The 25,104-nt window shown below is 45.0% G+C and overlaps 1 protein-coding gene across 2 annotated transcripts in view; it reads right to left on the reverse strand.

Annotated features, from left to right (window-relative positions):
* The window catches only part of MTMR14 (myotubularin related protein 14), a 79,461-nt gene that overhangs the window by 3,029 nt on the left and 51,328 nt on the right, over window positions 1-25,104 (reverse strand). Inside the window, exons 17-18 of one of the 2 annotated variants that reach the window (XM_066613708.1) lie at window positions 15,400-15,579; window positions 5,022-5,165 (exon numbers count right to left, since the gene is read on the reverse strand). In XM_066613708.1, coding sequence (XP_066469805.1) covers window positions 5,022-5,165; window positions 15,400-15,579 — 324 coding nt within the window. The remainder of the gene's footprint in view (window positions 1-5,021; window positions 5,166-15,399; window positions 15,580-25,104) is intronic. The other variant, XM_066613709.1, reaches the window with a different exon arrangement.

Consider the following 25,104-nt stretch of genomic DNA (forward strand, 5'->3'; position numbering starts at 1 on the left):
TAAGCTGGACACAGTTGGGTTCAGTGGCTTAGCTAAAGGGGTGCAGGGAGTAGCAGCTGCACTGGCCATCAAGTTTTAGGGGGGCAACAAGCTTAGCTTGACTCAAGTGACCAAAATTGTGAAAATCTTGGTATGTATGAATAATTCCATCATGTTATATATCATTGGAAAGGTAATTTAATGCAGAATGCAATGAAACAAACCGCACTGGAATATCTGTATTCTATCAAAAGTTATGGCCAATTAACCAGAAAATGAAAACACAACTGCCTTGTGGAACAAAAAGTGGATTTGCTTAACTCCAAACCGACTTATGAGGCAAATTATTCTGAGTGCCAATGAGATGTTATTATAATACAGCATGGAACCAATGTCTACCAATATCTTTTTATTTATTTACTTAATTAGATTTGATTTTGTCATGCAGGGGGGGCTGCAAAATCTTCTTTGACCCCAGGTAGCAGATATATGCCTTAGCTATGCCACTGACTGGGGGGAGGCAGCAGAGCAAGTGAGTGGTGAGCTGCTAGGGGAAGGAGGTGGGTTCCTCCCAACTTTCACTTTTTTTTTAAAAAAACCCAGGTGTGACATCACTTCCGGGACAACATTTTGAACTTGGCAGTGGGCAACACGATCACTAGCTATGCCACTGGTTGGGTTAATGGGATAGCAGGCTTCTTCCCTACATCCAAGCTGCCGAACCTTCTGTGATTCCAGCTGGCATCAAGCAGGTTGCTGATGAAAAGTGAGTCCTGGACTAGACAGAACTTGGCCTGATCTAGCAAGGCTGTTCTTACCTGGTGTCAACATGGTGACTGCCAAGGATCTCTCATCTGTTGCTCAGTGTCTGTATCACTCTTTGGACTACAGCATGCATATGCTGTTTCTGCCACTCTAGCTTCCGACTCCATGTCCCTCTCCTTATACTCCCACCATTTTCCTACTTCCTCCATACTCTCCAATTTAAAAAAAAAAACTTGCAGCATCTCAGTTGTCAGAATCAGACCTCTGATTTGCATGTTGATTTCCATGAAAATGTGGGTGCATATCAGCACAAACTAAGGAACAACTGGAAAGAGACTCATTTCTTCCCTTTCCTCCCCTATTATAACTCCACAAATTCCAGCTCCAAAACCTCCACGTACAAAAAGCCCTGCTTACTTATGTCACTACGGATGAGCTAGTGGCTCTTCCTTAGAAACTCCCAAGACACAAACAGCAGTATCTGGAGATTACACAAGACTCTGGCGTAAGCCTTGGCTGAAGCCACATGCTGCTTCCTCGGTGAAATTATCCATTTAGTGACACTGCAGCTATCCAAATGGGGGCAGGGGGGAAGAATTCAGAAGCAGTTCCTTGATAGGTGTTTGCTTAAGAGACCTACAGGCCTTGTGCCAAACATCTAAGGACCAATCCTGGGATCATTAATTTCACTGCAGGGAGGGCCTCAATTTGGACACACACACAGCCTCTCTCCAATGGGCAATTTTCCTTTAGCCACAGAAAAAGTTATTGGGTTCATTCACAGTAATGACAGCTCCCAGTTTTAAAACAGCACCACAGCCAAGCCTCATCTTAAGTATGTTGGAAATTAGGGCACTGAATGACTGAATGACAGTCAATTGACTGGCAGTCAGTTCGGGCCTGCTAAGAAGAAACATCAGGCAAGACAAACGTAATGCTTCCCTTCCACTGCCTGGCACTGGGACTGACCACCCCACTGTTCAGACACCTACCAAGATGGCTACTTCACATATTGCTCTAGTAGCACACAAAAGTTTACATTACAATCTACTTCAGTGGTTTTTAAACCATTTCTAAATCAACACTGCATATATGCAACAAGAATCAAATGGGCCAGGCAAAAGTTTAACCAGCATGCTGTGAAAGGTCCATAGGTGTGCTGCAGGAGTTTGGAGCACAGTGGTTAAAAATTGCTGAAATACGCTTCCGGGTTCTGCAGCTCTGTTTCAAGGGCCACTGTCTATAATAAACCAATTCCTCCACTGTCCCTCTTCCTCCACCAGCCCTTGAAACAGAGCTGCAGAATCCAGAAGAGTCACCTGGAAGTAACATCACAAGAGGCAAAGACCACAGAGAAGACCATAAAGGTCAGTGCCATGAGAAGAAAAAGGTTGAAAAATCACAGTTCTATTTTCAAGTCTTGAAGATGTCCCAGGACTGTTTCTGCTAAATCCAGTGATCCCTAAAGAAGTTACTGTAGATGACTTTGCCAGTCATCATACAGCACAACAGCTCAGGAACTAACATTATGGTTTGAATGCTGGAGGCTGACGACCCACCGAGTTACCTGGCCAACCCTTACTCTTATTTTATACCTACATCTCTGCAATTGGCTCAATCAGTATTCTGCTAAATAGCCTAAATATTTCTAATGAGGCATTCAGTATGCTCTTCCATGTAAGTGGCATCTAAAGAATAAATTGAAAATTTTTGACAATAAGTTAACAGATATTTAGGATGAAGCTAAATGTTGCAAAGAAAATATGGGGGCCCCTCCCTTCAGGCAAAAATGTAGGTGAGGCTTGTAAGGGAGAATCAGTCGGCAGGAGGGCGAAGATTAACCCTTCTTTTCCCAGCAGGTCTTCCCTAGAGGGTCCTGCAAGCTGTCTTTAATTGGTCTTCCCACACCTCTCTCCAGCTGTGCTCTGAAATGGGAAACAAGCCAATTTGGGTGAAAACTGCCTGGAAATGGTCGCAGTTGCAGGGGGAAATTGCCAAATGGAGAGGGGGGAGTTGAGCACCTCTGCATTTCCCACATCTGCAGGAGCTATTTGATGATAATATGTCACTCTTTAGTAGCTGTTTTAAGGACAACAGATGCCTCTGGTTTGGGCAAGACCTTCTTATGAACATGGAGTCCCCATGCTAAGCCATATTCTTAAGTCTCACAGATCTGTTTCATAAAATCACTGTGGTCCCCCCTCCCCACTTAGTCTTTTGTTATATCCTCATAAGGCAGCATACTGCTCTCTCTCCTCTTCCTGCATTCTCCCCCGCCCCAAACTGGGCCAATCTTACCCACCCCTATGAACTCTTCTGTAGCTTCTCAGGCTGCCAGTAATTCCAATTCTCCTACAGCTGGGCAAATGGCCACAGCTTGGGTCTTGTGATGAGGAAGCAGCTGCTGTGTTCAGAACGGCAAGGATTTTTTATTTTAATGGAGCTAGTGCAGGGAGCTGAATCTCCCTGTTGGGGAACTGCCACAGTAGCAACCTGCTTTTCCAACATGAAAACCCTAGACCTGAGGAAGAGGCATGCAGGGTACGCAAGAGGAAGCATGGCACGCTTTAGTTAGAATGATGTAGGCTGGCCAGTCATGAGATTGGTGTTGTTGATTCCCCTGGTGTTGTTGATTCCCCTGTAATTAAGAAGCGAAGCTAAAACAATGACTTATGGTGGCCCTCGTTTAGTGGAGGTGAGCAAACTGTACGTCTTATTTGCTACCACCAGCTTCTTATGCCTCACTTGTCTCCTCTATCTGTACATGGAGGCTTCATTTTGCTTCTTGACATGGACAGGCCACGAATGTTTCCAACTCCATTTTAAGGCCTTCTCACCTCCATCTTAGTACTACATCTTAGATGCTGAATTCTATAAGCTAAGCAGATGGCATGATATTGAACCAAGATGATTTAAAATCTCCCCCCGGGGGGGGGGCTGACACATTTATACCCTGCCTTTCCTTTAATACCCTCATAGTAACACTATTTAACCTACCCTTCTTCCAAGAAGGTCCAAGCAACATGCTTGGCACCTGACCACACTGCACAGGACTACTACAACTCTCAAAGTCAAGAAATCATCAGTTAAAATCCCCCCAGGGTCCCACACCCTTGTATCAGTGCTGAATCAGAAGCTGCGGTGTTGCCGCTGCAGGGCACTGTGATGTCCAGTACAGCAATCCCAAACTGAGCAGATGAAAGTGAGTCAGGTGAAAATGAAAAGGGGATGTGGCAATGGAAACACTGCACACAGTCTTAACAAGGGTGACCAAGGATATACATTCTTAAGGAAAAAGTGCCACAGACCACTGCTCAAGGAGACCACAGGACACTAGTTAGGAACAGCATGGATGCAACCCACTGGTTCAAGTCCCAGAGCAGTCCAAGCGGCACTTCCCCGTTTCCAATCACACACAGCCATTTGGGTGACAACGAATGCTGGTCTTTGCCACTCAAAACGGACACTTGTCACTCCGTCCGTCCTATGAGCAAGGCCTACTCTTGCATTCAGAGCTAAGAAATATTCAGAGTTCATAGGACGGACTGTAGGAACAGAAACAAAAAAGGGATCAACTGATAGCATGTGCCTTTATCCTGGGCTTAGAGACGAGGGTGGAAGGAAGAGGGATCCAAAGGTCCTGGTGCAGGGACGCTTGGAAAGTAAGACGCTTAGCTGAGAAAAAGGTTTCCCCGCTGACCCCAGTACCAACAAATTAAAATCCAGGGGTAAGCCCCCAGCTTCATGTGTTACGCTGATGGAGGAGAAAGGACTAGCCAAATGAAGGAATGCAATGAAATCAAAAGATTCAGAAATAAACACAGTCAGTCAGTGGCTGCATTTCCCTAGAGGGGCTATCACTCCCATATGGAGAGCATCTGAGGCGAAACTAGGAATGATATAGGCACCCAGCTCCACATCAAGCTAAGGTATAGACAGAACCATGTGCAGAAAGCGCTTCTGATGATGCAAGACTTCAAAGGGTGAGTCTGCAGCCATTCTGTATCATCTCGGATGTATCTTCAGCTCAAGGGCTTGAAGCTCCTATTACCCACCAACCCGGTGTTCTCCCTTGGGAGGCCCCCCCCCAGAGAAACTGTCACACTGTGTTAGACCATAGACCAGTTAGTCCAGTATGATCAGATCAGCCCTGACTGGTGACAGCCCTACAGGTCTTTGGTAGAGGCTTTTTCCAAGACTGGCTGCCTTTCGTGTGGGGGTGCTGACTCAGGCATGCAAAGCATGGCCCCTCCCCACCAAAGTCTCAACACACTTACAGGGAATTGTTAGGGAGCTCATCCAAGAAGCTGGAAGGGAAGGAGGAGTCTGTCTGCTCCTGGATACTGCCACTCCCCGTTACCATCTGCCAGCTGCCAAAGTCAGTAGAAATGGAGGATCCAGGCAGAGAATGGTCGGCCAATCTGGGGCAGAGAAAGAGGAGACGATGCAAGTCAGTGGCTTCATTCAGCAACAAGCCCTTTTGCTAAAGACCTCTTTGGCACGTGGCACATGAGAGTTACACTGGCAGGGAATTTGGATAGTGGGCACCAAGAGTGGTGGGATTAAAGCTTGTGGCAGCTGCAGAAGCCCAGCTTGCTCTCCTCTACGATAAGAAATGAAAAAGATGACGTTCACTAATGGAGGTTAGAAGCACTGAATTGCAGGGCAGGCTGAACTGGGGCAAGTAGCAGTTAGTCATGCAAGAGCTGAAAGAACCAACTGCAACTGGGATCAAAGAGTCAAGACAAGGATGCTGCTCTCAACCAAGAGCACCAATACACAATATCATGCAGGCCGATTCAATATAAGTTTTTGGAAGAGACGGAAAGTAGCGAGAAGCAGACTTTATCTGGGCTTCTGGGAGGAGCTTTGCTCTCTCTTCCCCCGTCCCTTTTCTTTTGTTGTTCACGTTCCAAAGCAATATACCCAATTTTCTTTTCCCAAATGATGCAAGCAGCACCTCCCAGAGGTATAATGAACCATGGAGGCAGGTAGCAGTGCTGGCAGAAGGCAAAGATACAACAGACCAGCACTTCTGGCAAAGATGCAACAGACCAGCAAAGATGCAACAGACCAGACCAGGGCAGAGGAATAGATCAGGCCTTTAGCAAAATGTCAAGTTCAGCTTTGCAAGGGGGGTGGGGAGAATAGGCCCCAGTCTCACCTTTCTCCAAAGATTTTCAGCATCTCCCTGTGTTCACAACCTTCCCAATGCCACAGAATGCTTAGCAGGTAGCTGAAGACCTACACACACCACTAAGCATTAAGCAAGAATACAAGCTGAGCGATTTGGAAGAGGCGATGCCGGTGGGAGCAAAGAAGCATCGGTTCCGCAGGAGCAAGCTCGCAAGGGAAGCGATTTGTTTAGACCCTTCAGGCTACTGCTTTCAATTGGAGCCCCGGCAGCTGCTGGCATTTTGCAGTTACATTAGCCCTTCTTGCCTGAAAAGGTTATTGGAACATACATGGGAAAATCCAGTTTCTTCCCATTCAAAGTGACTTTGACAAAACAGAGAAGGCAGTTTGTCTCTAATGCCGGAGTGCAGCCCCCCCCCCCGCCCAGAACTGGCACAGGTGGTTGTCACCTTGGGGAACAGAAATGGGGAAGACAAGCTGCTGGCTTTCTGGCTCCTTCCCAGGACTGGCCTGTCTACTGAGCAAACAAGGTCATTGGTCCCGCTGGATGCAGGCTGCACAAGTTATGTTTAAAATATTTACACACTGCCTTTCCAATCACAGGGTCTTCAAGGTAGCTTGCAATCTAGCACAAAAAGCGCTCCATTTATTTTATGACAGCTCAGTAGAGGTGGATGCTGGTTTTTCTTGAGGTGTCCTGCTAGAGCGGCCAGCACCCAAAAGATCTCGTCTCGCACTCTGCTTCCTATTGCAAATCCCACAAACAGAGCCTGAAGGCAACAGTCCTCTCTGCTGTCACTCCCCAGCAACGGTTCTTCAGTCGGATGCTACTTTTCAACACAGATGCTCTGCAGAGCCAATGACGATGGTTGTCAATACTCTCGATGCAACTGCTGTTCCAACTTCATGTGTGCCAAGCAGAGAGACCTGTTGACTCCCCTTGTCTCTGGCCCTTTGGTCAATGGCTTTGGATCAAAGCGCTAAGGAAGCCAGGAATAAAAAGACTGCATTGGGATTCATTTTCCTAGCAACCTCAGCTGTCTAACTGGAGAACAATTCACGGCAGTTTCAAGTACAGCATACCAAGGCCGACAGACACTAGCTTGCCTACACTCTGAAGATGTTTACAGCAAGTGCCCTGACACAGAGATCTCGCTTGAAAAGAAGGAAGTCAATAAGCTTAGCTTAAAAGGATGGAGACAGAAGTCGGAGCTTCTGTGATGGGAGAGAATGAGAGAGAAGAAGCAAGCAAAAGAACAGACATCTGGTGGGGCCAGGCATTAGTGACTCCCTGGTGCAACTAACATACATGCTTTCTCCACTACAGTCCCTCCCCCCCCCCCCCCAGCAATGGATATCTAGGGAGTAATATGGTTGATACTTAACAATGCTTTCCAAAGAACAGACAAAGGGTTTGTAACTGACAAAAATAAAATTGTGTCCTTCCTTATCTCACAGAATGTTGCTGGGGTGAAGATAAGTGAAGCCCCAGGGGGAAGGGCAGTAGAAGAGCAGAAACTGGCAGATGGTTGGAAAAAATGGTTTTGGTACAGACAAGTAGAATTGCTCCAAACAAGAGAATGGGAGCAGGAGCCCCTGTGATTCTCAAGGATCACATAAGGTTGTCCATCTTAAAAAAAAAGACAAGGAATGGCCAAAAGAAAATAGCAGGCATGAGTCATGGGGAAGAAGGAATATCATGCAATTCAGAAGAACTCTGAACCGGAAATGAATACATCTAGCTTTTCAGAAACCATAAGGGTGGGGGAGAGACTGTCTCTTAAACACTGGCAAAGTTTACTGAATTGAACTTGCCAATGATGTAGTCAGACCAAGAACTGAAGTCTATAAGACATCAGCTGCCAAGAATTAAGTACGGGAAAAAGAGCCAGTGAAGATGTTGGTCGCTTGGTCAGCAAATCAGAAAACAAAAGCCAAGAAGAAAGATCTGGCAAGTCTATAGAAGCACAAGGCTCTCCACTAAGCTGAAAATGAAGTTTGCAGACTTCTTCGAAATGACGTTAAATGACAAGGATTTCCTGGTGACTCTTCGAATTTCACCCATCTGTGCTGCCCAGGTGACAGAACTGATTGCTTGATTTACAGCACAATCCTATGCATGTCTACTCAAAAGTAAGTCCCATTGTACTCAATGGGGCTTATACCCAGGAAAGTGTGTATAGGACTGTGGCCTTAGTTTTATAGTACTTTCTGTTTTCATTAAACAATAAAAACCAAGTTACTAGCCCTCAGTTTCAAAGAAGTTCTGAGAGGGAAAAGATGTTGATGATCTGGGCAGGCATAAGGGAATTATTTTTTTCTTTTCTTTTAGCACTGGGTAGAACCTAGAAGCAATCTTTGCAGAGAACCACCCATCCCCTGCTGATAGCGATTTCCAGAAACTCCCCGATTCCAATGCTCTGTACAGTCCCAAAGATCAGTGGTACAGCACATGTTTTGCACACAGATGGTCCCAGGTTCAATTCTCTCAAGTATCAGAGCCTATGAGGAAAGATCTCAGAGAGCCACTGACAGCCCGATATCCAGATGGACCAACAGTCTGACTCATTATATAGGCAGCTTCATAGGGTCAGAGGAGGCTCATCCCTTGTTGCTGAAGAATGTTCCAGAAACTCCCTTGCTCTAAATCCATCTATACTGGAAAGTGATGCCATCTTCTCTTCCATTCTCTCTCTGCTTAGATTTCTTGGAGTCTAGCCCTACTCTTCAAATGGGAGGGAGACAATTCAATACAGATTATTATAATCTGGCACCAGATCCCCAGTCCCTGAAAGTCAAAAGACATACATGTTCAGTGCAGGCGAATGGCAACACCAAATAATATCTGGACAATTCATTCATCTTTCTTTCCTTCTCCAGACTGAGGGCTTAACCCTATCCAACTTTCCAGCACTGATGCAGCTGTGCCAATAGGACATGCACTGCTTTCTGTGGTGGTGGTGGTGGTGGTGGTGGGCAGTCACAGAGGTCCCCTGAAGGTAAGGGAATGTTTGTTCCCTTATCTTGAAGCTGCGTCGGCACTGTAAAGTTGGATAGAATTGGGTCCTGCATGAGGTGCAACTTAAGGGGGAAATAGATTGTCTGAACTAGGTAAGAAATGTCTACCCAGATTTTTCCTGGAGGAAACCGCAATGCACTTCAAGCAACACACACTCCAACACTACCACACTTGAAAACAGCTGCATAAGGGTAAGCAATGCTTAGCTGAACCACAGACTCCAGATCACATCTCCTGTCCCAGGCTTTTAATATTGTGACAGTAAGGCTACTAAACTCAATGGGGCTTACTTCTGAGTAGACACACAAGATTTGGGCTGTCTTGACCTTATTTCCTCTGTGAAAGGTCTGGGAAGTTGCTTGCTCACCTTGAGTAGAAAAGTACAGCTGTCAAGACAATCCCTTTGGGACCATAAAGGCAAGATATACAACGACAAAGTTAAATTTGGCCCACAGGATGCCCATTGCCTAGTTATGGGTACTTGTCCATACTTATCACCAATCAAAAATAAGTGACAAATTGCTCTAGGAGAAAAAGGTCAAAGAACTGCTGATGCAGTTCACCTACTACATTGCACGATGTGAAGCCACATGGTCTGACAATTACAGAAGAGTGGAGTGGGCTAGAAGCAGAGCGGGGGAGAGATCTAGGAGAGTCACCCTGTAGCTAAGAGTGGGGCTTGACACCACCCATACTGTAGAAATAGAAGGTCATTGTTAATCTCTTGCAATACCTTCAATACTGAAGCAAATTAGGTCCCAACATTCCTCCCTCCCCCCTCCCCCGCTCTGCAACAAAGAAAAATAGAACATACAAGAAGCAGCAGAAACATGTAGTTCAGTAGCTGCTTTGCACATGTTTTCTGGTCTCAGGATATATGGTTTTTTTAGAGCATAAAATGTCATACCCCACCAGAATCAGAAGGTATCTTGGTCTATGCATCTGTTCAGAAGGAGGGGAAAGCAGCAACCAATAGAGAAACAAAAGCCCTTTTGGTTCTTTGCTCAAAAGAAACAAGCCTGAGCAGGGTAGCTTGCTTTTTCGGACCTCACCTGCCCACAGCCATTTCGGACCTTGGCTGCGCACATTTAAGTGGCCCTTCCTGCTCCTCCTAGCTCTCAAAAAGGAGTTCGGTGGAAGCCTCTGACACCACTCAGAACAGCAAGCCAGCTCCTTGGATGGGAAAGCAGACTAATGAGGGCGAGAGGCCTGCCCTTCTTGGTAAGCAGGAAGACCATTCTGATCCACTGGGTCTTTTAAGCTGCAGCTCCAGAGAAAAGGCTTCATTTAATTAGGTCACTCCTCCCTACCCCACCACCTTTCCTTGGCAGGAAGAGCTATCTGGGTTTCAGAGAGCTGGTTTCTCTTCCCTTCAAGTTCTGCAGGCAGTCAAGGAAGCCAGGAGGAGAAAAACTGAAGGCACGCACCAAACTGTAGCAGCTCAAGAGAAGGATTCTAGCTCTGACCGAAGCTGAGACAGAAGTCATTTGATTTCATTTTGGAACCTATTTCCCGGTGCTCATCTCTGGAACTTGTGAAGGAAAGAAGGCCTTCGAGCATGCACAAAGTTCCCTAAGCCCCGTCCCCCCAACTGCATGCACCTGAGGCAGCAAAGTCTCAAGGCAAGAAACTCAACTTCCAGGCAGGGCCCTTACATTTTAAGAAGTTGGGCCAGAAGTGCCTGGAACACAGGTAGTTACGTAAATTAAACATGTATTAAATTGTGTGATAAAGACAAAAACAAACTAAAACTCTGGTGCTTTCCTAGAGAGCAGGCAACCGTTTTGTTCAATGTAAAGTAGCCAATAGGCCCCACCTGGAGATGTGCATGGACACAATTTGTGAGATCATCCTCCCTAAATACAGAAGCCGGAATGATGCAATTATAAAAATAAATATGTGCCACTAATCCTGCAATCTTCATAATTTTTACAGGTTGCAAAATTTTGTTTTTCCTGATGTAGAATTTGGACTGCCTGGGCACAGAACTGCAATTTCAACTTTCCCAAGCACCAAGTTCACACAGTCCTGGCTGCAGAAGCAACCACTGCTGAGGACCAACGGCTGCCAGCTAAGTAGCTGCCTTACGGAGCACTCAAGCAAAATTCCCAGTACACAGATACTTGACCATAAAAAACCAGAAACCTAATAATTACCCTATTAGCAGCAGCTGGATGGCAGAAGACCTTTGTGCAGACCCTGGCAGCGCAGCTGGCAAACAAACAACACTTGGCAGCCAGCCCCACTTTCCAGCCCTTGCATATTTACTGTCACATTACAGGATTTACCGCCCTAACCCAGGGTAATAATTTCAAAACAATTAAGGCCAAAAGGATGCTGGCAGTATATGCACAGACAGCCCATTCCTAGCGCAGAAGCTGCCTGCTCAAGCAATGAGAGTCTCAAGAATCCTCTAGATGACATCATGGGCTTGCCCTCGTCATTGTGGTCTGCCAGGATATTCTAGTATGTTCAAAATGGTTGCACACAAATATGGAATCCGAGGCTGGATTAATTGGCCAGAAGCCAGACATTAAACTAGAGTTAACCAATGGGGAACGGGAAGGTCAACTGCACTAGTTCTTAGGGCCCTGGAGGAAACCTTTGAAGGTGTAGAACTCCAGCCCTTTTCAGATATAGTACAAGCACAGAGCATCTCCATGTGTAACAAATGCTGGGAGTTTCCAGTGGCCATGATCCACCGGGTGGATCTTTTGCTGCTGACAATGCTCTCTCTATGGGCAAGAGGGACTAGGAGCATGGTGGCAGTGGCGGCGTGTGTCGATTTTATTCTGTAAGCATAGAGACCTTCCAAGCTTACAGAATGTCTAAGACAGGGGTGCTCAATAGGTGGATCGCGATCTACCGGTAGATCACGAGGCAAAATGAGTAGATCGCGGAGTGCCACCCCCCCCTCAGGTGCCTCTGGGAGGAAACGCCGGGAGTAAGGCCCACTGTACTCAATGAGGCTTACTCCCAGGTAAGTGTGGCTAGGATTGCAGCCTCACAGCCTAATCCTAGGCATGTCTACTCAGGAGTAAGTCCTGTTATACTCAGTGGGGCTCAAGGTACACCAACATACATTGTACACATAAATGTTATATGTTATGATGGCGCGAACATTGTAAAAAAAAAACTCTGGTAGATCTCCGGGCCTTGCTGGGTTTCAAAGTAGCTCTCGAGTCAAAAAGGTGTGAGCACCCCTGGTCTAAGAAAAGACTCCAATACCCTAATCTGGTACAGAGTAAACCCACAGGGGGTTGAACAGGACATGGCCCAGGTTACCATTTTAAAGTAATACTGATCTGGGCAACGGAGGAAACGAAAACTGCCATGCATCGGGGGCCCCGATTTTAACCAGAGCTTTCACTTCAGACAGTAGCAACAAAAGAAAACTCCAACATGCACATCAGGCGGATACAGGAACAGAGCATTTTAAAGCACTGGGTGGGGGATATGAACAGACATACCCATCTCTCTCCACATCACACCCAACAACCAGTAGAAACAGCCACCACACTTTCTATTTGGGCTGAGCCGCCTCTGGCTCTAGAGCTCCTCCACAGATCCAAGCACATTGTACTGGCTTTGTTTAATGGGTTTAGCCAGTTTGCTAAGCCACATTAGTGTCCTGCGTGATTCTTATACAGTGTTAATCTCACCGCCTGCAGGCTCACAGAGAACCTTCCGCAACACCACCTCTGCTTCCCAGAGTACAATGCTGGCTCTGGGACACATTTCACACCGGCCAGCAAAGGCACAGTAAATGCCACCCTGATTTCACATGCAGCGTTTGCTCAGAGCAGTTGCTGAGATGGTAACTGCCCTTTGCACATGGCAATCACCAGTATTACTTTGCATATTTTTGTGGTGAGCATGAGCAACATGTGTGGTATTTTTCCTATACCAGAGAGAGTCTCCATGTGGGAAAGAGCATGGACATCAGCACCCAGAAAGTGCGGAACCCAAGCTGCACTTGTCACAAATGCACAGATCAGGCAATCATGCATTTGTGACTAAATAAACACCTGCACCACATTTCGTTCATAACAGGGTACGAGCTGATTGAGTGGCAATAACAGGAGAAAATTCTCCTGTTTGAATGTTGGACATGCGAATGGGTTGCTCAGAGGGCAGCTCCTTGGCGCGAGCTGCATGGGACAGGCGGAAAGGAGGGAGAGGCTTGATTCTGATTCTCGGAGCACTCAAGGCTTCCTCATCCCTGCTGTTAAGAAAGCAGACAAACCCCCACAGGGCAATATTGAGCCATGCCATTTCCTTTCACTCATTCACAGCTTCAGGCAATCTGAGCGTAGGGATGCATGCGCTTGCCAGCTTAACTACCAATATGCCTATTTGGCTTCAATTAAGCTTCTCTGCTCCTGTCTGCAGAGAAACACACACACCATGGGGTTTCCTTCTGCCTGGCCTGCCAGTTTGCTCCAATAGTGGGAGAGGCTTCTCTCAGAGGAAAAAAACCAGCCTCTCCCCCTTTTCTGAAGCCAGTGTGCGCCGCATGGTGTTGTCATCAGCCCCTGCTCCACCAGCCCATCGTGACTGCCTGCCACCTGCCTGCTTGCACTCACAGAAATGGCAGGCAACCAATTAAGTTACCTATTGAAGTAGCTGTTGGCCTACTGGAATGCCGGTTTCTCCACTGCAGCAGATGCTGTTTTGTTGCCATGGCCACGAACCCAGAAAGTCTGAAAGCCCACATGCAGCCATTTCCTTCTTCCAATGCCAAGACTCCATACCAGCCTTGAATGACAGTTCTAGGGACATCTAGGGACATCCGCAAATTGTCGGCTTGACAAGGCCTGTGGACTGTCTGCATGCTAGCCAAACATCCAAAGAGGAAATGCCACCTGAGCAGCTCTCTTACCTACAGCTCATCATGATTATAATATTGTGGGTACAGGTGACCAAAGGCAATGGGGTATATAAAGTTCCTGAGCTTATGCACCTGTACCCCACCTCCTTACGACTTCATCCACTATGCAGGCTACTGAATGCATCCCTCCTTCCTGCCTGTGCCTCCCCACCTCCAAGATTCCCAGTACAGGCAGGAGGGGGATCACAGGGTCTTCAGGTATTATACCCAAACCTTCCAATGGGTTCTCAGGTGAGCCCAACTCCATCTGGTCAATCAATAAACATGCACTCCAGCAATTTACTTAAGTTAACACTCTTCCATGTTGGTAAGTTAGAGGAAATCCCTCCACACCACATCCTGGGTCTCTAAAAGGAGGGTTTCAAACAATGAGTGAGATGCATGCATTTGAAAGGCAGGAGAAAACAACTACTTATTACATAACTGAGTTCTCAAAGTTCTATTGTAAAGGATTGGCATTCAAACAGACAGAGCATCCCAATGCGTTCCAGGCACAAAGCACACTTCCACAGGCTCTTTTCCCACTTATATAGCCAACCCTGTCCAATCAAATAACCTTAATTCTGCTGTCATGATCTGCCCTTTCTATTATAGCCTCTAATTCTCAGATATCAGGCATAACTTCAAATTGGCAGCAGCTGATCTCTGTCCTTGCAACCCTCTGTCCACCCACTCCTCTCACCCGCTCATCAGATAACAGGCCACCTGATGGGTTACTCAATTTTGGTTCCCAGGCAGTAACTCTCCCCACTGGTGTCTATTTTGTCAGCTTTATTCCTCTAACTGGGCAGGTCTCTGACTTTTCCATCTACAAACCATTTCACACTTTCCCTCAACCTAGATCTTACGGGAAAGCACTTCTAATTCAGTACAACCCAGATCTTACAGAAAAGGCATCTTATTGCAAAGCTTCTTCCTATCTTTCCCCACTCACTCCTAGAGGATGCAACAGGAGGAGGAGGAAAAGCTCACTTCCATGACAATAATCAGCAATTCTTTGGACTGGAAGACAGAACATTCCCTGGTCAAGCTGCTTAGGGGACACCATCACCTCAACAATAAGACCTGCCCCCCCCTTTCTGAGTTTCTCTCACATGGCTAAGAATTGCAGACACCAGCCTCTAGAGATCAGTAGCCCAGTCCTGGAGAGTTTCCTCTTCTTTTATTCTGTCAAGCAGGACTGGCCCTGTCATTTAGGCACAACACTGCACATGTCAGATAATGACACTCTTTACAACAAGGATCAGGAAATAGTGAAAGGTGCTCTTTTCCTGCATCAGGAATGGGACATGCATAAAGGTTTTCCCTATAAAAACCTCTGAAAACATGGAAATGTGTTTAGATTTGCATGACGAATTCTTCTGAATGCACAGTTTCCATGGGAAATTGTACTTTGATCAGCAAAGGAAATCCTCGAGTCCTGCTTGATTGCCAGTTGGGTTGTTACTGCCACCACTTCTACAGCATATCTGCCTTACAGCCCAGCATATCTGCCTTACTCTCACCTGCTGTCCTGTGTTTGCAAACACTGTGTTTGCCCTGTGTTTGCAACTCTCCCTGTGTTCTCGCAATCACCGCCAACACACACACAAGGCTTGCTGCATCTCACCTGGCTTTGGGAACTTCCAGTGGACTGCTGCCTAGCCTTGAGAAGTTGTTATCCGAGTGGTTGGAAGACGAGGAACTGGAGGACCTTGCTTCGACTGCAGCCTGGAAAGGTAGCTTGTCCTCAGGCTGTTGCGTCCTACTCCATAGCACTGTCTGTGGGGATGGTGCACAGTTCTTTCTCCTGCCAAGAGGAACACACAAAAAACACACCATACATTTTAATGAGGGTGCCAATCCGAATAGGGTAGGTCTACCACATCAAGTTAGTTTCTCTCCACCTCTTACTTTGCCCTCTCCACCAAGATGACCTTGCTCCCATGAGGCCAGGGCTGGGGTTCACAAGACCTGGATTTTCAAAGGTTTAGGCACTTGACTTGATCTCGCTATTTTTGCCAAAAGTGCGAGACTCTGGGGATTAGCCAATTCCACAATTATGACTCTTGTCATTGGTATTGTGCTTTTTAAGTAAAATGATTGAGTACAACAGCTTATGTATTTGCTTAAAAGAAAAAGGTAGACATATTATGGATGACTAATCCAAGAGCAAGTATTTTATTTCTGCCATTGGCATTTTTATGCCACCTTCCCACCCAATTTCTGGGCCATTAAAGCAGCTTACAATCAATCAAGAACCATCAAAAATAAAATAATCAGAAAAACAAACAAATGATAGTACCAGTAACAAGAACAGAAGTGTACACACATGTTAAAATCAAAATTATTAGCTCAGGCCAAGTGCTTGGTGAAAGAAAAGTGTCAACCTCAACCTATTGAAAAATCTGAGCTACAGGGGATAGGAGAAAGTAGGGAATTTGGTAGTCTAGGAAAGCGCCCTACAGGTAGACCACAGCTGCGATACAAGGACATCTGCAAGAGGGATCTGAAGGCCTTAGGAGTGGACCTCAACGAGTGGGAAACCCTGGCCTCTGAGCGGCCCGCTTGGAGGCAGGCTGTGCAGCATGGCCTCTCCCAGTTTGAAGAGACACTTGGCCAACAGTCTGAGGCAAAGAGGCAAAGAAGGAAGGCCCATAGCCAGGGAGACAGACCAGGGACAGACTGCACTTGCTCCCGGTGTGGAAGGGACTGTCAATCCCGAATCGGCCTTTTCAGCCACACTAGACGCTGTTCCAGAACCACCTTTCAGAGCGCGATACCATAGTCTTTCGAAACTGAAGGTTGCCAACTAACTAAGGTGCCACTAGCAAGGAGGCTCTGTCAGGTGGAGGAATACTTAGCAGAGTTCCCAAAATTTATTTTAATAAGAGGCAAAAGTAATCTGAGAGGACATGGTGCATAAATTCTCTGAACCCAGGACACAAAGTGCTTCAAAGTTTGAATGTGGGTGGGGAGATGTGATCTCTCTACTCAATGAACACCTGACAGTAATCTAGTAACAGCATTTTATACTAGTTTTAGGCTGCAATGTTATACACTTACCAGAGAGTAAGCCCCATTAAATGCAGTGGAACTTAATTCCAAGTAATCATACATAAGATTGCACTATTAGTTTCTACACTTCCTCAGAGGTTGCTCCATGAAGAGTGTGTTACAGAAGTCAAATCTGGACATGACCAAGGCAGGGCTACTATGGCCTGATATTTTCTCCAGAAAAGGGCACACTTGGTGCACAAGCTAGAGCTGTGCAAAAGCACTTCTGGTTATAGCTGTCACCTGAGCACCCTGAGACGGAGAACATGTGCAAGCATTCCCAGACTGAACATGGTCCGGGGGGAATTGCACACCATCTACAACAGGCTCTCCTACTGAAAACAGTACCTCTGTCTGTGCACACCGATTCAGTTAGCCCACATCCAATCCGTAACTGACCCCAAACACCAGTCCAGACAGTGGGCTTGCTTAAAGTCGCTTGGCAAGTTTGTGGCCGAGATCAGATTCAAACTAGGAAATTTTCCAGCTCACAGTTCCTGCTTTTCACCACTGTACTACACCAGCAGTTCACAGACCAGAAACAAGCATTCCAACAGGTTCACATTCTACTGTCCTTCATATTGCAGCTTTCAAGACAATGGAATTCTTGCTGCTGCTACTAGGATCTGTGTGCATGTGTTTAATGAAGAGAGCTCCTAGTGGTTTTTGCCATCATTGTGAAGCAAAGCTTGGAACTATGTGTATGTGAGAAGCAGTTTGAGGAGGGACAAGCAACTGAAGGGAGAGCAGAGTTCCACTGATTCACTGGTGATATTTACATGCCCAACATATCCCTACAGCAGTGGTTCTCAAACTTTTAGCACTGGGATCCACTTTTTAGAATGAGAATCTGTTGGGACACACTGGAAGTGATGTCATAACCAGAAGCGACACCATCAAGAAGAAAATGTTTTAACAATCCTAGGCTGCAAGCCGACCCACACTTACCCAGGACTAAGTCCCATTTACTAGCATTGTTAAAAGCATATACATAGTAGCATGTTGAAGGTACAGTTCTGTAACATTTCCCCAAATGCAGTCACATCAACGGTATTATCATGTAAAATATATTAAAAATAAAATATTGAAACGAATGAGGACCCACTTGAAATTGGCTTGCGACCCATCTAGTGGGTCCTAACCCACAGTGCTGTACAGTCCTTCTCTGTAATTTATTGGCCCCCCCATATCCTAACCCCAGTCACTATGTCCTTTGCTTCCTCAACCTCTACCACTTGTCCATACATCAAAAAAGCTGAAACTGAAGAAAAGCAAGTCTTACAAACACCTTAATGAACATAAATCCATGAAGAGTCACATAAATTCATTCTGATCATAGAGGTTTATATTTCTTGGTGCAGAAAAATAGAGGCTGATTAATAGAATGGTGGTTATGAAGGTCACAAAAGTCACTTCCCTCTTCCCATTCCACGAACTTGTCTCCCAAGTTGTCTTGGAGCGGCCCATTGCCAAGACAAGATGTGAAATATCAGACACTCTTTTCCAAGGTCCTGTTTACACAGATTCCCTATAGGTATGCAGTCAATATGCTGTGATCAATTGGGGGCATCACTGATGTGAACCAGACTGTGCATGGAGACAAAGTGCAACCATGGCCCAGCGGTTGTGGTCACCAATATGTCTGCTCCACATGCCATGACTTTCAGATGTGCTACTGCTGGGCTGCTTGGATGCTTATGATACGGAACTTCCTGCCTTTACAAGGCTCAGAAGACCCACCTCCTTGTGGCTGTTCTGGCACCATAAGTGTTATGACCTGGTGTGTCTTTGGCATGGCTGATGTTCTCTTGTTTATACTTCCCTCTACCTCTGCTAACAATGGTTTAATTTGCTGTTTTTCATTTGTTCTTGTTTTTGTTAAGTTTGCCATCCTGAGGGTCCTATTGTGGAATGGAGAGGTGTAGTAGAAGCATCTTAACATAGCCGCACGTCCTCTCTGAATACAGCTTGGTTCATGTGAATGGTACCCACACAATGTCAGACAGATGCTAAGCCAAGAAGGGGCCACAGTTGCTTGCACCTGGGAGGAAACCCTGTATAAGCAAGGGCTAAGCAGCCAGTGATCTCAACCAACCCCTGCCTCTCCCTGTAGTCACCCATTGGCTGTCCCTTTGCTCCCCATGCCCGCATCTTTCAGCTGTCCCTGCTTCCCAGTGGCCTGCTGAGCGATTATCAGAGGTCTGGTTTATTACCCCTGGCCGTGCACGTTAATAAGGGCTCTCCTCAAACCCCAGGATCTCCTTGGAAAACCCTCAGCAACGTGCTCCCGAAAGTGCAAGACAGCAGGCCAGGCTTTCAAGAGCTTTTATGCTCTTTGCCTTGTGATTGCTGCATTGTGCATGGGCACAAGGCTTCAGCTTAATGAAGTGCCTAACAACACAGCCACAGGCACTCAAGCAGGCAGGCAGAGAAGAAAGGCAATTAAAAAAAGAGAGGCTTTTAAAAAACAGAACAGGGCTTCCCGCAGCTTATGCAGTGGTCTTAGTATGGGAGGGGGAGGGCGCGGGAGAAGAGAGAAGAGGGTGAGGGGGAGAGACCAGCAACACAGAAATAAACTTGCAGAAGAAAAGACTCCGCTTTCTTCCTGGTTACTCCGACTTGTGCCAAAACACTCCATGTAGAAGCGGCCTTATGTTAACCTTAAGATAGCATTTCTTACCAATATCAGCATTGCCATCAATGCGAATGGCCTACAAAATTGTACAGCTGCACTTATGGTGTAACTTATAGATTATAGACCACTTATTCTCAAACATTTAGCGCCAGGACCCACCTTTTAGAATGACAGTCTGTTGGGACCCACCGGGAATGATATCATTAACCTGGAACTGATGTCATGGCCAGAAGTGACATAATCGATTTAGGCTTCACACCTAAGCCGCAATCAGCCAAAGGTCCCATTACACAGCACTCTCGTGCTGTAATTTTGCATAGTTCAGAATGCAGACATTCCTTCTCCAACCACACAGCCCTCCCTCCCAGCATTCCATCTGCCTATCTATTAACGGCAAAGCACCATCTCTTTCCCCTACTGGGTGCCTGCCCTACCCAGCAGCTTTGTACCCTGTGTTTTCAATGGCAGCTGAGCTAGGTGCTATGTGACCCACCTGAAATTGGTTCACGACCCACCTAGTGGTGGGTCCCACCATCTGAGAATTGGCTCGCAACCCACAGTTTGAGAAATGCTGATGTAGATAAAACGTACTATTTGTATAGTTGTGTTTTTTTAGTGTGCAGAGCACTTCCATGTGTACTATCATAGTCTGACCCTTACAACAACTCTGCAAATTAATATTTTCACATATTGCAGCTGGGACTGAGGCTATGGGAGTGGTTTGCCCAAGGCCAGCTAGCAAGTTCATCGCAGAGGAGAGATCCAGATTAGGGCAATTCCCAATCTGCACATGAGTCTCTTAGCCATTATGCAACACCAGCCTCATTATGACATCTAACACAGAATTTGTAGATAGATTTCCAGACAAAGAACCTTTGCATCTATTTTAAGATCAAGCCTCTTGTCTTTGTGGCTCAGGAGAAAAACTTAAACACAGAGATAGTTCTGGCAAACTGCTTAGACACCCAGGAGTAAAATAGTGAACTTCCAGTGTAATTACGTATTTACGCAGCTTATGTCTTGACCACAGTAATCTCCAGTCATCATGTCACTTACATTTGTTTCCTGAGCACTCTGAATAATGACCTCTTTCTCCAGTGACTCACAAACACCAGCTAACCTCATCAATGGATCAGGACCATCTATGCTAGATACTGGGAAAAACAAGAGACTGAGTGTGCACGAGCAGGAGCACAGAGACACCTTTGTAACACTCCTTCCTAAAATACAGGAATGCATAAGCACAGTTTGCAGTGCAGTACGTTTTCAGGGGAAGGGAATTAAAATTAAGAAAAACACTGTGAGAGGCTCTCCTCACGCTTCTCTAGAGTAAAAATTAGAAATGCAGCCAAAAGAAGCTATACTGACAAGGCGGCTTGGTGGAAGTATTCCTAACTGCTCAATCAGTTGCCTGTCTTCTCACCTTTTGTTACCTGCATCTTTGGGGTGCTTGTTCCCCATTTGGAGCTGCGAGGGCAGAAGCTGGAAGGCACTTTTAGAAAGTCCTTGGAAGCCTGGTCACTGCAAAACAAGCGTGAGGACGATATGGCGTTGGCTTCCACACAAGAAATCTGCTTGAATAGGCATATAGGTGACTAACCCCCCGAAACGAGAGCCAACTGGACAAAACCGATGCCTTTTTTGGATTTGGCAACCCAAAAATATCCTAAATTCATTCAAGCATCCTTAGCAACAACAAAAAAAAAAGTGGGTTTTTTGGTAGTCCTGTGTAATTAATTGCTCTTAGGGATGAACCTCTTTAGAGCCACCTTTTTTTTTATTGAAAGTCTATTCTTCATATGTGGCTCCGATGTCTTCCTTAACCCCATCCTTCTTACACAATGTTAGTTGCATTATAAGTTAATTGTTCTTTTGGACCAGTCTTCCAAAAATCTGTCCTTGCTGAGAATTTTTTACATAAGTGAGTCTCTGACTTCTCTAACAAGTCCTTTTTCATCTTCTCTCTTGGTAATGTTGAACGTACTACGTATAATCAGTACATTCTTCTGAATGAGTCCATCTCACTGTCCTTGTTGAGTCAGAGGTTTTCTCCATTCTCTCTCTATGGAATGCTGTTTGTATTATAATTAGCTAATCTTTTGGGTAAACCACTTAGGATTCATCCTGATGCTCATGCTAAGTCTTCTACATTGACCCAACTCTTTCTCTGTTAACATCTTTTCTACACAATGTCAGCTGTGTGATTTTTCCCCTCTCTTTTTATTTGTGAATATTATTCACATTGGCTGTGTTATTAATAATTGATGTTTAGGATGAAACACTCAAGTTTTGTTCAGATCTGTATTTCTTTAAGATTTTTTTCATCCTCCATCTCTACAATGTTGGTTGCAAAACAAAGCAATGATGTAACTCACATATCATAGAAAGAACCATAGGACAAAATAAAAAAGTAAAACGATACAGAAGCATTAGCTGTGTAACTGACGACATTGCGAAGATAATCCTCTCAGAGATTTATATATTCTACGATCAATTTAAAATTTGAGGATGAAAATTTGAGGTTTTTGTTTTAAGCAATCTTTCTACTGCTCATGACTAGGAAAGAGGCAACTGACTCTGAGCCTATTGTATCACTTCCTTAAAGGTTAAAGAAATGACACTTGATAGAGGTACTTTGGTTCCCTTGAAAAACTTCTAGAAACAGTGTGCTGAAAATCTCCGCCTTAGAGATCAGATATCATTTCTAAAAGAACTATCGCTTGCAACTAGGTAAAAGACATGAACGAAGAACATCAGGTTACTTTAGTCCAAGGTTGTAACACATTATCAGAGCCATAATAGCTACGAGACGTTAGTCAGGCAACTGGAGGAAAGAGAGGGGGATCTATATATTATATAAAATCAGTGATAAACCTACCATATTTCAAGAAGGGTAAATTCTCTAACTGATGAGCGGAATCCAAGTAGTGCCTGAACAACTTTGGCCTGAACTCTCTTAAGACACAGATTTTCTGGAGCAGAATGCCATATTGTAGCCATTTTTAAAAAGATTTTCATTCCTTAGACAAAATGAATAAAGTAAGCCTTGAATTTAAATGTTAAAGGGCTTAACAATGTAAGGCAGTGGTTCTCGAACTTTTCTGGCCCACGGTTCCCCTGATCCTTGTGGCCACTGACCACGGCTTCCCATTACATCACCTCAGCTCATTTATCCCCAAAATGGGGATGAAGGTGTTATAATTATACACTAGAAACAAAAAACAGCTGCCAGCACTCTGAGGCTGCAATCCTAACCACACTTTCCTGGGAGTAAGTCCCACTGAACACAACAGAACTTACTTCTGAGTAGACCTAGCTAGGATTGTGCCTTTGTCTTATAAAAGCAGCCAACATGGGAAGTACCCGTCCAAAGGAGGCAGGAGAAAAAAGGGATGGCTGAAACAGAACAGGTATTTTTATTTTTTAATAAATTTTTGGAGGCAAAGCTTGACTGATCAAGAGCAGCTTTTTTTTCTTTTTTGAAGGGGGAAAAATGGGAAAGGTGAAGATCCTTGGTTAAGCTGACACAGACCCCAAGCCTATGTAGGTCTACTCATTTGAGTCAATGGGGCTTACTCCCAGGAAAGTGTGGATAGGATTGCAGCCACACAGAGCAAGATTACAACTCACCCCCAAAGCAGATGGGGGCATGCTCAAACACATACACCCCAACATGCAGATGCCACCACTATTCCCCCCAGGCAAGATGGAGGAATGCAGGCTGTGGCATTTGGACACCCCCCCCCCACTAAGAGCAGGCTTGGCTCCCTCCTTCCCAAACAGAGGAAAGCGGGCTGCACTGCTCTCTCTAGGTCAGACTTGCCTCCCAGTGTGAAGCCTGCCAGGAGCGCGCCCTGTGCTGATGAGATGCAGCACCTCCGCCACTGCCCAGCCAGCCTTCTCTCCCACCTCCCCCCACCATGTTTCACACACACTCCCCACCTCACACTGCCCCACCCACCACAGCTGCAGAAAAGCAGCAAGTAGGGAGGCAGCACTTGCAGCTGAGCTGAGCAGCTACGGCCACCTCTCTCCCAGAGATGCCTCAGGATGTCCCCAGAGGCTAATCATGCCTCCCTAGGGAGCCCAGATGCACAGATTTAATACCTAGATGTAAGGAAAAGGATTTAAACACCAAAAAATGAGAAAATGTACTTCTGCAGAAAATTCATACTGAAACTGTACAGGAAAAATCACTTTATGGATTAAGGAAGATCTATTCAGTATGTTCCAATGCCTAAACTAAGGGGGGCTTGTTACAGTACAATCCATTTTCCTTCAAGAAAGTAGTCAAAGAATGGCAGATTTATTATGCTAAAAGGGACTCAATACATTTACCAATTAAAGAGGTGTGACTGTTCAATATTTACCTGCTCTGCCAAGAACAGGACTTTTTTTCATTAATGAGTTTGAACAAATTTTAAACCTTTGCTGAAGATAATGTTAGAAGAGACTTCAATTGTGTAGTTATTTGTGTATTAAGGAGGAAACACAGAAGAATCAAGAATTCCACCACTAAATTACCCTGAAGTTCCCTCAGTGATACAGGCTCTGCATCAAATTGATATTTTGTTATTTCATCCATTAAAAACACAGGATTTAATATTTTATTTCATCTCCAGCAATAGCGATTCCAGAACAGATATGTTAACTTTCTCCAATTCCAATTCCTGAAGTGCATACAATAAAAATTGGCCAGATGAGCTTATCTATACATCTATTTCTTACACAAGAACCCAATCAGAGAATAGAGAAATCACTGAATGGGAGAGTGGAAATGTTTCTCTTAAAAAATATCTTTTAAGGGATTCTTAAAAAAGGATATCTCATGAACTTCTTTACTGAGAATTTTTCACAGGGATTGAATCACAAGCTTGATTGTTGCCAAAACTTATATGAAGGACCTACATATAGATATGACACGTTATAGGAAAAAGAAAAATTCAGAGGCAATCTGATGAAGAAAATTAAAACACTCAAAAAACTATAAAAATAACAGAGGCAAGGCACAGCTGGATAGCTATGGAAGCTTGGTAAATTCAGATTGTAAAACTTCCGTTGACAAAGTTTCAAGGTATGCTTGTCAAACATATTTTAAAAGGGCAGATAAGCTAATAAATATAAGTTGGCTGAAGAAAAAGCCAAGAAGCTGATACCATTGGTTATGCTAATCAACCAACAGAGGCTAGCCCAAAATTATAGAGAGAATTTAGATGAATTTGTTAGGTATTTTCTACATTTCTATGCATCAAAACCAGCAAATGCAGCATTAAAAGGTATCGAGATTGTTTGAAAATATCAGCGTTTACTGGGGGGGGGGGGAGAAGATGAGCAAATTCTCAGCAGACCTGTGTCAGAACATCTAAGAAACAAACAAAATCCCTTTATGCTAAAGATGACTACAGGACCCAAAGAACTTCTAGTTGCATTCTAAACAACTTCCTCTGATAGTTACTGTCTATCTGAAAATATCTGTTTCAACAGTGAGGGTCACATTCTAAAATATCTGAATCCTAGTATGATACAAGGATCACACTGATCCATAAGAGTGAACTATCTCCCTACCTACAGTTTATACAACAAGATCCTTGAATCAATATACACTGTAAGCTGCATACATGCAGAATAAACTAGCTTTATTGT

Source organism: Tiliqua scincoides, chromosome 2 (genome assembly GCF_035046505.1).
Source record: "Tiliqua scincoides isolate rTilSci1 chromosome 2, rTilSci1.hap2, whole genome shotgun sequence".
NCBI classification, from domain to species: Eukaryota; Metazoa; Chordata; class Lepidosauria; order Squamata; family Scincidae; genus Tiliqua; species Tiliqua scincoides.